The 15,462-nt window shown below is 50.2% G+C and overlaps 1 protein-coding gene across 3 annotated transcripts in view; it reads right to left on the reverse strand.

The window, feature by feature from the left end:
- Nucleotides 1-1,197: 1,197 nt before the first annotated feature.
- Nucleotides 1,198-15,462, reverse strand: part of SUGP2 (SURP and G-patch domain containing 2) — a 28,019-nt gene continuing 13,754 nt past the window's right edge. Inside the window, exons 4-11 of one of the 3 annotated variants that reach the window (XM_082206949.1) lie at nucleotides 15,169-15,286; nucleotides 13,609-14,057; nucleotides 11,302-11,413; nucleotides 9,957-10,357; nucleotides 9,787-9,848; nucleotides 8,777-8,919; nucleotides 6,090-6,213; nucleotides 1,198-1,527 (exon numbers count right to left, since the gene is read on the reverse strand). In XM_082206949.1, the coding sequence (XP_082063075.1) occupies nucleotides 6,090-6,213; nucleotides 8,777-8,919; nucleotides 9,787-9,848; nucleotides 9,957-10,357; nucleotides 11,302-11,413; nucleotides 13,609-14,057; nucleotides 15,169-15,286 (1,409 nt within the window). In that variant the 3' untranslated portion in view covers nucleotides 1,198-1,527. Of the gene's footprint in view, nucleotides 1,528-5,363; nucleotides 5,882-6,007; nucleotides 6,214-8,776; nucleotides 8,920-9,786; nucleotides 9,849-9,956; nucleotides 10,358-11,301; nucleotides 11,414-13,608; nucleotides 14,058-15,168; nucleotides 15,287-15,462 lie in introns of those variants that run through there. The other 2 variants (XM_082206950.1, XM_082206951.1) reach the window with 2 other exon arrangements.

A 15,462-nucleotide genomic window follows, 5' to 3' on the forward strand; every position in this document is an offset into this window, starting at 1 on the left:
GCACTCTCTATGGGGCTACCTTTGAAGGTGACCCAGAAACTACAACTAATCCAGAATGCAGTAGCTAAACTGGTGACTGGTGTAGGAAAATGGTTGTTAGTGCCCATGTGGCAAGATGGGCGCGTGGATGGAAATTTACTGCAGCCTGACCTTTTGGCAGGGCAGGCTGTGCTAGGCATGATGAGCGCGTGAACACCTCATACTAGACTAATGATTGGTTCACACAGCGTAGCCTGGCGGTGGGGTGATGCCCATGTATGGTATTTGTCTTTAGCTGCAGGTTGATACAATGTTGTATTTTCTCCAATAATAGTCGAAGCTGCTGCTGGCGAGAGGCTGGAGGCAGAGAGTATGTTTTGTACTGGACACACAATAAACGTTGAGCTGCAGCAGTCAGACTTTTCAACTCATCTTGGTGTGAGGCTGATTTTTTACTGATGGCGAGCAGGTTCTCGTCAGACTGGGAGTGGCCGCCGAGATCATATTACACCGGTCTTGAAAGACCTACATTGGCTCCCAGTACGTTTCCAAGCACAATTCAAAGTGTTGGTGTTGCCCCTGAAAGCCCTAAATGGCCTCGGCCTTGAAACCTGAAGGAGCGTCTCCACCCCCATCGTTCTGCCCGGACACTGAGGTCCAGCGCCGAGGGCCTTCTGGCAGTTCCCTCGCTGCGAGAAGGGAAGTTACAGGGAACCAGGCAGAGGGCCTTCTCAGTGGTGGCGCCCACCCTGTGGAACAACGCCCTCCTATCAGATGGTAAAGAAATAAACAACTATCTAACATTCAGAAGACATCTGAAGTCAGCCCTGTTTAGGGAAGTTTTTAATGTCTGGTGTTTTAATGTATTTTTAATCTTTTGTTGGAAGCCGCCCAGAGTGGCTGGGGAAACCCAGCCAGATGGGCAGGGTATAAATAATAAATTTTATTATTGTTATTGTTATTCCTGACTCCTGTCCTTGCTCATGGCTGGGGTTTCTGTGTGTTTCCTCCTGTTCCTCCCCTCCTGACTTGCAGCATCAAGTATTTCCCAGCTCTTCTCCTCCTCCTCCTCTGGGGCGTGTCCTGTTTCCCACCACCATGAACCTGGGTCCAAACTGTACTCTCCTGCCATTTTCCTGGAAGCCACTCTTCCTCATCCAGCCAATCCCTGACACCTATGTATGTACAGCAGCTAGAAGTAACAGCCAGGAACTGAAATGAGGCTAATAATCAGGTTCGTGTTTATTGAAGGCTTTTTTGTTAAAAAATAAAATAAAGCAAAAGGATTACATGCCGTTAAACATTTAAAAAAGAAACGATGAATCGGCTAACAAACCTATCTTTCCACTACGGGTCAATACTGTTCAGATGGCACAGGAAAGGGAGAAGGGAGGAAATCCTGATCAAGAGCCACTGAAAAAACACCACCATCCCCAAACGGAGGGTTTGGGGGAGAGACACAGGATAAAGAATACACATGCCCTAGCGACTGCAGCAGCAGGAAAGTGTTCGTGGATGCTTGAGGTCTTCGTGAGAGAGCCTGGAAAACTAGAATAAGAAAAAAAACTAGTGAACCAAATTGGCTAAAGCAGATTGTTAGAAGATATCACACACAGGAAAGGGGTGGATCTTGGTTTTAAAATAACCCCAAAAGATCCTTGGGTGAAAGCAGCAATGGGAATTTAAATAACACCAGTGTTGCTCAGTTCAATGCTGCCCTAAAACAAATCTTAGCATAAAGGAAGACTGGCTGTAATCATGATTATCTTGAAGGGTTGGAGAAGAGTAAAAGTCCTCTTTGGCCCCATCCCAAGAAAAACAGTGTTCCATCTTTAAATAAAATTTTAAAAAATCAAAGTTTGCTATGTACTCCTGCAGCTATGGAGAGAGTCCAGAATCAGGAGGACCACCTCAACGAAATTGGGTTTAAACACACAGCCATTTATTCCCCCAGCCTGGATATGAACATTCATAAATTGACACCCCAGGAATTGGGTTCAAGCCACAAAGGCAACAGAATCAGCTGGAGGAGAGGAACCCAGCCCTCCCACAAAATGCAAGAGAAAAGGTTTGGGTTATGCAGTCATCTCACTCACTGCAAGCTCCTGAAGTCAGGAGGAGAAAAGGTTCTAGCAACTCGAAAGAAGACACGAGAGTTGGCTGTAAATATGAGGTGGGGTGAAAACAAAACTGTGGCTGAACACAGAAGCTTCACATCAAAGGAGAGGAGCTATTTAAACTGCAACAACTCATTTATGGGCCAGGGGAATCAGCAATCTGACTCACAGGGGGCCAAAAGGCCAGGTTGGGCTAAAAGCCAATTTTAAAAAAATAAAAATGCAATGCTCAATTATGAAAGAGAAACCAAAACACCCCTAGAAATTAAGTAAGAGAGTGGTTTTAACAGGAGGGTGGCCAGACCCCTGTGGCAGCTTCAGCTTGACAGAACTGGATCCTGCAGGCCGAAGGGGGTCTCGTGGGGTTCTTCAACATCTTGCTATCAGCAGCAAACTTCTTGGCTCAAACAACGATGGGAGCCCCACCTATTCCCATGAACGACTCTTGCATTTCTCAGAATGGCAGAGGAAGAAGTTCCCCATTGCATGCGCCTGATGGCGACATGGAGCTCAGGCTGACTTCAACACCACACTCTTTGATTTGGAGTTTCCTGGGGCAGAAAAGCTCGTTCTGAGCAGGAAGGAATGCCGCAAACCACAGCGGAGTGCGGTTTCCCACTGAAAAGTCCACTTTGGCTATGAAGGGGGAAGGAGGTGCGAATGATCCTGCACATCACAAGACCCCCACCACAAATGGGTGGCTGTGAGAAACCAAGGTCCACAACGGACAGAATGTTTCAGAGTTAACAACTGGTTTGTGTCCGGTCACCAAGATGAAGTAGCCTTTTGCAGAAAAGCCGGGAGAGGCTTGGTGGCAAATCGTTACTGGAGGACTCCAGAGGGAAAATGGATTAAAGAGAGTGTGTGGACGCTCATCATTCAGAAAACACTGTCAAATTCAAATCGGGATGCTGTCAAGACGGTCGGTTCGTAAGTAGAGTTCTTGCACATTCTAGAGGTGTCCTATTCAGCAATGGAGTGAACCCAAATTTCAGACAACCTTGTACCCCCCGCAAAAAAAAAAAAGCTCTCCAGAGACCTTCCTGCAGGAAAACAGCACTAAGGTTCCTTTGCAGAAGGAAAAGGTAACCAAGACTGTTGAAGAAGACGGAAATGCAGGCCAAGCGAAATCCTGCATGCCTGACAGTGGCACTGATCGCTGATAACACAGAAACAAAAGTGAGATTCTTATCTGCCCTACATGGTATCGGTTTCTACATACTGTTTGTATTTTATTTAAAGCAAACAAAGCGATGGTTCAATAAATCGAACAAGTAATGGTTATTCAATAACTGCTGCTTGTCGTGCAGACCCAAAGCAGTTGAAAAGAAAAATACATCACATTGTGTAAAGGTGGAATTTCTGAATCTTGCGAAAGGCAGGATGATCATATTGTCCACATAGAGGACAGTCCATTTTTTGTCCTGTCTGGAATGGATACAGGCACACACACACACACCTACGCAGGGGTTATGCTCCGGGGGCCCCACATGCAGAAGTGAAGTTGCATAAAGTGGGGAGCATGCTGCTTTAATAGGGAGGGCGCACGGGGAAGAGACAGACTCACATGCGTCAATGGGCTTGCTGCCCTGAGCCTTCCGTCCCATCCCTCCCGGGCAGCAGTCCTGAGAGACTTCCAGGCCACAGCTGTTCACTTCCTTTGATTTCCTCCTCCCCTCCCCTTACCGCTTTGACCCACAGCCCCCCAATCAGCTCAGCTAGTCACACTCTCCCCCCGCCACTCCTTTTCTCCTCTGAGCACTGACCCTGCCTTGTTGGGAGATGGATTTGTGCCTCACCTACTGGCTCAGGGCCGCACGGCTAGTGGGGCACTGGGTAGCCCATCCTCTAGGGCAGTGTTTCCCAACCTTTTTTGGGCAAAGGCACACTTGTTTCATGAAAAAAATCTCGAGGCACACCACCATTACAGCCCCGTGACGTCAGCGCGCAGCGTCACGCCGGGAGGGACATGAATTGCTAGCAAATTACATAATCACCTCCTTGAGGGCTGGCTCATCTTCTCCGAAGGCAGGACCCCATTAATTAACAGCACAGACTCACACCATAGCCAAGACGAGGGGGAAAAACCTCAGTCATGCACAGTCATGCACATGTGGGGGCTAAATGAGGACGAAGACCGGGCAGAGAGCAGGGTTCAAATCACCCCACCTGGCCAGGACAATCCCTGGGTGCTCCCTTGGGCCACTCGCCTGACCCACCTCGCAGGGCTGTTGTTGCGAGGATAGCACGGGGAGAACCACGCGCGCCCCCGGGAGCTCCTTGGAGGAGAAAGCGGGCGATGAATGCAATGCACGAAATATATGAGAGGCGACCAGGTTTTGCAGGTGAGGGGCCCCCGCCAGCCTCCGCTTCCAACACCCGGCGCAACGACGCCGAAGTTTCCCCCCGGGCTCGGCTCGGGGAGCAGCGCTGCTCCCCCCCCGGCTCCCCTTTGCCCTCCCGGCTCTCTCTGCCGTCCACTGGGGACCCCCCTCACCTGCCAAGTCCAGAGCGCCGGTGGAAGTTGCATGCATGCATGCAGGGCGCCGCGTTGCCATTGCATTGCACTGCACTCCATGCAACGCCTGCATGCATGCATTGCCTTGCACGCCCGCCAAGGGGTCTCCTCACGGTCTGATGCGTCCCCTCCGGCGCGGATGCAGCATTGCAAAAATAAAAAACCCCCGACACAGCCCTACCTGGGGGGCAGCCTCCGCCTCCGCGGCTCCGCCTCCGCGGGGATCCCCGGGCTCCATCCTGCCGCCCGATCTCCACGGGGGCGCAGGCAGGCTGCGCGGGGTCTGCGCGGAAGAGCCCCTGCCCGCCCGGACGCCGCCGCTGCGCTCATTCCATGGCCGGGAGAACAGCGCTTCAAACAAAACGCCCGGCCACGCTGGGAAACGTAGTTTGCGCACCCCGCGCGGGCGCGGAGCCCAAGGGCGAGGGGACTACGGATCCCGGCAGCCCCCGCACCGGGGACGGAGGGGGAGAGGCCGGGTGCAGGGATGGAGGGACGGGTGGGTGAGCGAGTGAGTGGCAGCCGCCAAGCCTTGGCCGAGAGCCAGGAAGGGCCTCCCCGGAGGAGGAGGGAGGCGCAGAGCGGGAGGGAGGGAGGGAACCCCAGGGGTCATCTAGTGACGGCGCCCCAATCGAAAATGTGACTTTAAAAAAAAATCTTTCGAATTTTTTAATTTTTCCCGCGGCACACCAGGCAACATCTCGCGGCACACTAGTGTGCCGCGGAACAGTGGTTGGGAAACACTGCTCTAGGGTGTCCTTGAGAGGTGCTTTCAGACCAGCAGTGAAGTGCCCAGGCGCTGATCCCATGTGCCCACGTCCCCTCCCTCTGCCCACTCACACCTTGAGATTGTTGCTGCAGCCAGGACCAGGCTGGTGCGTGTGTGTGTGTGGACATGTGCCCCACAGCACTCAGAGTGGGGATCTGAGCTGCAGGTAGAAGCAGCCAATTGATTTATTATTTCCTGGCACTGCATGCACACGTGGTTGTACGCAAGTCGGCCTTGCGTAAGTGGGGGGGGGGGGAGCCTGACATCCTAGGTTCTTGTTAAGAGATTTGATCAAAAAGCAGACCCAGCCGTTCCCGCATCCAAAGAATGGCAATGTTTGTTTTGATTTGTTTAGGAGGTTACGGATTCTTAAGAGCAATTTGCTCTTCTAATTGCTCCAAATTTAAAAGGGGTGGGGGGTTCTCAGAAGATGGCCTGTCCTCTCTCCAGACCTCTCTCCAGCACAATGATCTTCGCTTCTTTGGTTCAAAGCTCATTCTGGTCATTCATAATGGAAACAAACATGAAAAAACGGTTAAAAGCAAACCCAGATAAGCTTTGTGCACACACCGAAAATATCTCCCTGGTCAAAGAAGAAGAAGAAGAAAAAGCTTGAAAACAGAAGAAGAGAGAAACAGTTATTTTAATCTTGCAATTAATTCAAAAGGGGGTGAGGGACAAAGCTGGCTTGCTGCATACAACCTACCTATTTATTACAGGCTCTTTTCAGATAGTACATCTGGATCATCCTCTGGCGGAAGGTGGCAAAGGTGTCCTCCTTGTTCTCGTCCCCCGCCACACCCAAGCCCTCCCCCGCTGAGGTGGAGCCCCTAAAAGGGAGGCAAAGCAAAGAGAAAGTGAGCACATGCCCAGCCACCGGCTTCCTTGACCAAAGCGCAGGGCCAACGGGCGATGTCTTGGCCGCTGTGTTTCCAAAGAGGTGACCGAGCTCCAGGTCAGTCCTTCCCCACGCCCAGTTCCTTTGGCTCGTGACAACCCCAAAAGCATAGGAGTCCATTTTGGACAGTGCTAGGAAACAGGCAAACAAAGCAAAGAAACAGAAAGGCGTGTTGGGATATGTAAGAACATCAGAAGCAGGTGGAACAAGCCAAAGGGTTCAGCATCCTGTTAGCCCAACCAGATGCCCCCAATGGGAAATCCACAAGCAGGATTCGAACACAAGAGCTGCTCTCCCCTCCTGTGGTTTCCAGCCACTGGCATTCAGAAGCCCTGCTGCCCTCAGTGTGCAGGCGGAGCAGAGCCCTCCTGGCTAGCAGCCATTTGTCTCATCCTCTTTTAAAGCCATCCAGGTTGGAGGCCATCCTGTGGCAGCGAGTTCCACAGCTTAACCACAGACTGCGCAAAGAAGGGCTTCCTTACATCTGTCCTGAATCTCTCAATGTCCAGCTTCACTGGACGTCCATGAGTTCTACAGTGTTACGAGGGAGAAAGACCTCTTTCTGTCCCACTTTCCCCATGCTGTGCATAATTTTATGATGCACCTTTTCTCTGAGCTCCAAAGTCCCAAATGCTGCCTCCCGAAACTCATACAAGTTGGTGGCCATCCCTGCCTCCTGCAGGAGGGAGCTGCATGAAGAAGGCCTTTCTTCGGGTGGGAGACCCTGGGGTCACGGCTCGTAAATGAGCCGCTTGCTTCATTCAGCAGTGGGTCTGTGAGGGTGTTGGGCAGGGGGCGTCCTCCCCACCCCTGCTCTGGCAGAAGGCGAACACAGCTTCCCAGCACTTGCAAAACAGCTGCTCTCACTACAGATGCTCCTGTCGAACACATGAAACTTGGATGCCATCTCAAATCGCTGGTCCAGCACAGTAGGCGCTGTCTGCTTTGAATGGCAGAAGACGTTGGACAAGCCAGCCAAGACCCACTTTAAAGAAGGGGTGGTTGGGATCTTATGGGCGAGCCGTGTAGGATGCTCCTCTGCCAAAAGCACGAAGGCTGGCAATGTGTCTAAGACAGGGATGGGCTGTTCTCAGAGGCTGGGCTCATCTTTGCCTCTGCAGAGGCCATGAGGTCAACTCCCCCCTTGAGGAAGGACCATGTTGCCTCTTAAGCATTTGTAAGAACTCGGCCATTCCACATGGCAGCTCCTGCACTTTGGAGCTCTCTCCTTCCCTATTGCAGCCAGCAGCAGTTCTGTTTATAATTATTATTTTATTATTTATATGCCACTCACCTGACTGGGTTCCCCCAGCCGCTCTGGAGTCTCAACAAAAAATTAAAAACACAATAAAACATCAACCATTAAAAACTTCCCTGAACAATGCTGGCTTCAGATGTCTTCTAAAAGTACCAATTTTTCTCTCTGACATCTGATGGGAGGGCGTTCCACAGGGCGGGTGCCACTGCCAAGTAGGCCCTCTGCCTGGTTCCCTGTACCTCCATTTCTCACAATGAGGGAACTGCCACAAGGCTCTTAGAGCCGAGTGTCCAAGCTAGACAATGGAGGTGGAGAAGCTCCTTCAGGTATACAGGAGCAAGTCAGTTTAGCTGACTGCAGCCTCTGGGAGCTTGTGACAAGGACTTGGGGGCATTGGCATGAAAGGACCAGAGCGCTGTCTTATGGTATATGCAGGACGGCCAGGAAGCTGCCATGTTTGTCTTTCTGCCTGAGAATGTGCAAAACTACAAGAGCAGCAAGTGAAAACTGGTTGCCTTGCTGGAAGAGAGGACAGAACGTGAGGCCCACCTATCCACACATCAAGGCCAGATTTGGAATTTCTAGCTAAAGAGAGCAGACTGTCCTGGAACAGTGATGCAGGGTGAGTGTCGGCCCCTAGAGAAGATCATCAACCACAGCAGGAGACAAACCCTTGGAGGAGAGTTTCTTAAAGATGAAATATTGAAGGCACAAAGGTAGATGATTCCAACCCGAAAGAGAAGTCGGAGGCCCAGCCTCATGCTTTCTGTGGCACGTCACCTGTGTTCTGCTGGTACATACTGTGAAGATCACAGAGTATCTATTTGACACACACCGTGATGCTGTCAATGCCTAACAGAAATGGGGAGCATTCCTCAGCACCGTGAAAAATAAGCCAGGTAGCCACACCAGAACTCACTTCCCAGAAATCACTTAGAAGGTACCTGCAAGTTTCTTTCTGGGAGGGCTAAAGTCTTTGGGGTTTTTTGTTTTCTGTTTCTAAATGACAGCTCAGAGCTGGGGGCGCCTGCCCAGGGGCACCACTGGAAGCCTTTGTGGGCAGAACAAAGATGCTCCTTCAGGTATACAGGAGCAAGTCAGTTTAGCTGACTGCAGCCGCTGAGCTGGCGACCTCTGCAACAGGGACTAACTGTGGTGAGATATCAATCCATTCCAAAACCTGTTTGTTTTTGTTTTTATAAAAAAGGAGTGTGCCACTCGCTCACGTGCTACGTACACTTTGACGGGGTCCTTGATGCCCTTTCCGTGGGCACCAAGCCCAAGGCCTTCCTTCCAGCCCATTTTCTGCAGCATCTGGAAGCCAATGTTCTTCTGGTTCAGCCGCTTGTGGGAAAACTCCAAATCCTGTGATTTTTGCCACTGAGAACAAAACTGATCATCAGCATCATTATCACAAACACCTGGCTCAGCTATTGCATTAAGGCAACAGAATGCCGTAGCAGGATTGTTGTTGTTGTTGTTAATAATAATAATAATAATAATAATAATAATAATTTGCATAATCTAATAACATTATACAATATTATATTAATAATATAATAATAATTTGTTTCAGTCTATTGCAGTGTTTCCCAAACTTGGGTCTCCAGCTGTTGTTCGACTACAACTCCCATCATCCCTAGCTAGCAGGACCCATGGTAAGAGATGATGGGAACTGTAGTCCAAAAACAGTTGGAGACCCAAGTTTGGGAAGCCTTGGTCTATTGTTTTAAATTTTTGTGTGTTTTAAATTATGCTGCAAGATTTTTTTAGTGACAACTTTGCTTTTTCATCGGCTTTTTTTTTTTATAATTAAAAACTTACCCTAAAAAAAAACACAACGCAACACTTTGGGGTTGCTTCTATAGTCAAGCTGTGGGTAACTTTTATGAAGAGAAATAACTAAATAAATGCACTTTGAATAAATGGGCAATTAACTGATCTTTTAAAAATTTTATTGTCTTCTTCAGAAATTTGTGCGAACCACTCCTCTGAACAATGCTTTTTATAGGGTTGGGGACATTGGGGATCAGTTCAGGGAACCAAGGGGGCCTGAGAAAGTTTGGGAACTGCTGGGCTGAGGTTATTGCCAGTACCTAACTGGTGAACAGAAGCTGACACTTACATTTTATGGAGGTTTCAAGCTGGCTTTGAAAGCTGCATTGGGAGGCCTCTGCCTGGAAACCACAGTGCATTAAATCTCTTAAAGAATAAATGCACGTATTTATTATTTTGCCCCCTTCTCACCTTATTTTTGTGGGACTGATAGCCGTGGGGTCGGTCATATGCAATCCGGACGGGGTCGTGGACTGTAATGCAAAAAAAGCAAATCCAGAGGTCAAAGGTCAATCCAGACACAAACAAAATTTGACAAAGAATTCCCTGCCTGGCTTAACCCGCCCAGCTGCCTCACTCACCTTTCGGTTCATCAATGAGACAGACCCTCTTGGAGGCTGGGATCAGGCCCACCTTCAGGGACCTGCTGCTGGCCCTCTTGCGCCCAAAGCCCCTGCCCCGCAGAGGACCCTGGGCAGATGCTTCTGAGGTGGTGCCCTCAGGCTGCCCTTCTCCAGCTGTACTGGAGGCTCCCACGCTGGCAGACCCTGCTTGAGCTTCCCCCTCTTCCATTCCAGGCTGGGGAGCTTCCTCCTCCTCCTCTTCTTCCTCCTCCTCCTCCTTGTTCTCCAAGTCGCCCTCCGAGGGTGCGGGGCTCTCGCTGGCAGGCCCTGGAACGGCGCTGAAGTTCATGGAGGGGCACAGCTCGTAGACTTTCATCCGGTAAAACCTGAAGGCTGAGCTCTCACGGTCATGCAGGAACCTGAGTGAGAGCACAGGAGGACTTCACTGCACTGTGGCTGTGTGACATTTCTGCGTCACTTCCCCTATGAGGACCCTGGGGTGGCCCAGACAAGTATCTGGGGACAAGCTGCAGCTCTGAGCTTCACAAGCTCTGAGCTTCACAACCAGGCTTGCTCACTGATTTATTTCTAAAAACATTTAGATACCACTGTATCAAAGAAATATATCACAGCGGTTTGCAACAAAACTATAACCCATCTGCTGCACTGACTGAGACTAGAATGGAGTCACTGTGCCCCTAAAGGACCAGGTGTGCAGCCTGAGGGTCTGTCCATGTCTCGCCAGAGTGGTCCATGCTCTGGTTATCTCCCACTTGGACTACTGCCATGCGCTCTACGTGGGGCTGCCTTTGAAGGTGACTTGGAAACAACAACTAACCCAGAATGTGGCAGCTAGACTGGTGACTGGGACCATATAACTCCGGTTCTAAAGGATCTACACTGGCTCCCAGTACGTTTCCAAGCACAATTCAAAGGCCTGGTGCTGACCTTTAAAGCCCTAAACAGCCTTGGCCCTGTATACCCGAAGCAGCACCTCCCCATTGTTCAGGCCAGCCACTGAGGGTCTTCTGCTGGTTCCCTCCCTGCGAGAAGTGAGGTTACAGCGAACCAGGCAGAGGGCCTTCTTGGTAGTGGCACCCACCCTGTGGAATGCCCTCCCATCAGATGTCAAGGAAATGAACAACTATCTGACTTTTAGAAGACATCTGAAGGCAGCCCTGTTTATGGTACGTTTTTAATGTTTGATGTTATATTACGCCAATAATAAATATAGTAATAGTAACATGCCACCACTTTACAGATGTTGAGTGCTGTTACTGCAATGCCTGGCTCATGCAATGAGGCTCGGGATGCTCCAGGAGCATGCCACATGATTTGCCCGGGGAGGGAGAGGGTAGCTCACCACAGATCCGGGTTATCTGTGCTGTTGTCAATGCTGAACTGCTCAATCTCAGGTCCCACCTCCGCCACAAACTTGGCCAGCCTCTCTGCTGTCACCATCGTTTTGGGATCCACTGGAAAACAGGGAGTGGGGGGGAGATAACAAAATTATTCCCGCTCCATTTTAAACAGGGCTTATATTGCTGGAACACTGGTGGGATACAGCCACAAAACACAGGGATACAGGACGCTAAATAGGGATGATGGGAGTTGTAGTTCAAAAATAACTGGAGACTAGAGCTGGATGATATCTGGTTTTCAACACTGTGATATATCAGCAGCCAAATACCGCAATATGTAGATATATCATGGTGTCTGGAATGTATCTCGGCTGCAGAAAATAACACAAAATTGGCATGTGCTCTGCTAACTAGGCTCAGGTGGCCTCAGGGGCACAAAGCACCTTCCATCAGGTTCAGGTGGTGGCCCAGCTATGCCCTTAACTTCATCTATGCTCTAGTAACCTCCAGGTTAGATTACTGCAGCACATTATATGTGGGGCTGACTCTAGACAGTTCGGAAATCTCAGTTGGTGCAGAATTTTACAGCCCGGCTTCTCACCAGGGCAAGGTGGTTTGAGCATACTGCATCGATCCTGGCCTGCCAATGAGTTTCTGGGCTGTTTTTTGACCTCTAAACCTTAAATGGCTCAAGGACTGCCTCTCCAACACAGACCCTGCCCTCATCCTCTGAGAGGTCCGGACAGTGGCAATACGAGAACAGGTCTTTTCTGCAACATGGTCTAACTCGTGATAAGACAGCTTCCTATATTCCTGTGTAATAATGTTAAGAAGAGCCTGCCAGAGAGGTCAACCTCCTAAGTGTCCCCATAAGCTACCCACAGCGAAGATCCCAGAGAGAATTATGGGAGCAAAGGCCAGCTCAGGAAAGGAGCACCTCCTTTGGATTCAAAAGCCCCTGGGCACAAAATGCCCACTCCCACTGAAGGAGCAGAGGGAAGAAAACACCATTGTCTCAAGGCAGCTGTTCAGTGGGCCAAAGGATTGACTCAGCGGAAGGCAGCTCAGCAGCTCAAGGGTCACAGGTCCCACCTCCAGCTAAAAAGGAGGGGAAAGAACCTCTCAGTCCAGGACCCCACAGAGGCACTGGCAGGCAATGCAAAGCGAGACCAGGCTAAGACTGGGGGATATCTGGTTTGTTTTCAACATCACAATATATCAGCAGCTAAACATCATGATATAATGATGAATCATGAAGTCTGAAAAAAGGGTGCAACGTCGTACAGTAGAGGCATTGGCTGGCTTCGTGGTTTTTCCTGCTCTTGTGATTCCTTGTAGGGGAGCGCTGAGCCACCAGAGTTAACAGGGGCTGCAGGAATTGAGAGACACACTGACTGGCTTCAGTGTTTCCCCCCAAACTGTGATTTTTGCATACAGCACACAAGCACACACAAACCACAATTTGTGGTATGTTGCCAGGTCAAAAATTATGAAACCGGTATCGTGATATGGACTTCAAACTGGTTTTGGGTGATATATCGCCAAGTCCTCATAATAAATAACAATAAGTTTATTATTTCTATTCCGTCCATATGTCTGGGTTGCCCCAGCCACTCTGGGCAGCTTCCTATATATAAACATAAGAAAACATTGCACATTAAAAAGCTTCCCTATACAGGGCTGCCTTCAGAAGTCTTCTAAAGGCTATTATTATTATTATTAGGTAAAGGTAAAGGTAAAGGTAAAGGGACCCCTGACCATTAGGTCCAGTCGCGGACGACTCTGGGGTTGCGGCGCTCATCTCGCTTTATTGGCCAAGTACAGCTTCTGGGTCATGTGGCCAGCAGAACTAAGCCGCTTCTGGCAAACCAGAGCAGCGCACGGAAATGCCGTTTACCTTCCCAATGCAGCGGTACCTATTTATCTACTTGCACTTTGACGTGCTTTCAAACTGCTAGGTTGGCAGGAGCAGGGGCCGAGCAACGGGAGCTCACCCCGTTGCGGGGATTCGAACCGCCAACCTTCTGATCGGCAAGTCCTAGGCTCTGTGGTTTAACCCACAGCGCCACCTGCATCCCTATTATTATTATTATTATTATTATTATTATTATTAAAATTTGTATACCGCCCTATACTTGCAGGTCTCACAGATATCGTGAGTCCCAATATATTGCCAGGTCAAAAATTATGGAACTGATACCACAATATGGATTTCAATCCAGTTTTGGGTGATACACAGTACTGATATATCGCCCAGCCCTGGAACATACCACATCCTGCCTGCCTTGTCCCCCCTGAAATTCACCTACCGTCAGGGAACTGGCATGCTAGCCCAAGCGAGCTTCCAGCACTCAAACCTTCCCCGGACACATCTTCTGGGTCGGTGGCTGAGTCGCAGACTCCCGCCTTTTCCAAGGCGGTCTCTGCTGGGTGGGCTTTGGGGCTCTGCGGCAGGCCCTGCTGCTGGAGCATTGTCTCGGGGGACAGGAGCGTCTGGGTCCCCACGGTGGCTCGCTTCACCCTCTGGGCTCTCGCCACCCGCCGCTGAAGGATCCTGGGCCTCCTCTTCCAGAAGAACCGCTTCTTGATGTGGAGGACCTTGCGGGCGCGCAGCAAGGCCTGCATGACAGCCAAATCCTGCAGCTCAGGGGTCTTCTCCTGCTTGGGCTTTTCCTTGGCTGCAGACCTCAGCCGATGCATCTCGGACAGCTTGAGCTTGTAATATTTGTGCTCTAGGCTGTCCTCTTCCTCCAGAAACCTGTTTTGACCGGGGAGGGGGGGAAGGAGCAGCTAATCAAAACAGTAGAATAATCACGAGAAACAATTTGCAACAATAACTTAAAATGTACAAAAAGTTAAAAAGAATAGACCAAAACCAGTTAAAATTCACATCAACTTTCTAAACATCTGGGCAGGATTTTCTGAACAAGAATGTTTTCAGCAGGCACCGAAAATGATAGAGTGAAGGCCCCTGACTGATATCAATAGGCAGGGAGTCCCAAAGTGTGAAACGAGTTGAGTTATGTAGATAAATAGCGGGTATTAAAAAGGTAAGTTAGGCTGGCCCGAGAAGCCCTGTTCCTGGAAGGCTCTGAGAGTCAAGGGAGCGGGAAAAACCACAAAACTCCCAGAAGATGTCCTCCTCCTTCTCCTGCGGGTGAGGGGAGCACCCTGTTGCAACAGATCAATAAAGATCAGGCTTACAAGCTGCTCTGCTTCTCAATATTCTCTGGCTGGCCTCTGTTCTTTTCTCCGACCGATGGAGAACCTACAAAGGATTCTATAAGGGCTCTTGTGTTCCCCATAGGACAGGGGTCAGAAACCCACGGCTCCGGAACCGCATGTGGCTCTTTTACACCTTTGCCGCGGCTCCGGGGCGGATACTAGCGAGGGCAGGAGGCGCATTGTGCGCCCCGACACTCCCCACTGTGGCGGGCGCTGTACTGGCTGTGACGTCGCCTGGGGGCAGTGCGTGCGTTAGTCACGCACCGTCCCGACGTCACCTTCCCGCCCACTGTCAGATCAGAGGGCAGCGGCGCACATGTTTGCGGCTCCCAATTTTTTTTTTCTTCGGAAACGGGTCCAAGTGGCTCTTTTTGCCTTAAAGGTTGCAGACCCCTGCCATAAGGGAATAAGGGCAGATTTTCATTTATTACAGATGGCGACCACGAAGGGACACTCGGTTGCCTGGATTCTGGGGGCGAGGAAGAACTGGTGATCCAGCGCCCACCAGGCCATTTGCCAGGAGGGCCACCAGTCCTCCAGCGATCCCAGGGTCTGGAAATAACTGTAGTGCCAGTGGGGCTAACCAGAGGAAGCAACACTTGATCAGGTCAGCCATAAAAAAGACACTACCAGAAGATATTTACCAGTACTCTGGGTTGTCCTTCAACTGAGCTCTCTCTTTCCCTTTCAGAGTGCCGGAAACGATGCCCTCCACCAGCTTCTCGATTGTCTCTGTGACCTTCTGGTCAGCGCGTTGCGGAACTAGGACAAGAAACAGGGGTGGGGGTTAGGATAAAATGAAAAGCTTCCTCGTGGGAACCTCACAGTCACAAACGTACAGTAGGGCCACAACTCACGCGTGATTTACTTATGCATTTGCAGCTTTGTATGGGAGTAGGCGGGGGATAATAAATAAATGGAGAGCTGGGGAGGGAGGT

This window comes from Podarcis vaucheri (genome assembly GCF_965113315.1).
Source record: "Podarcis vaucheri genome assembly, chromosome: 18".
Taxonomy (NCBI): Eukaryota; Metazoa; Chordata; class Lepidosauria; order Squamata; family Lacertidae; genus Podarcis; species Podarcis vaucheri.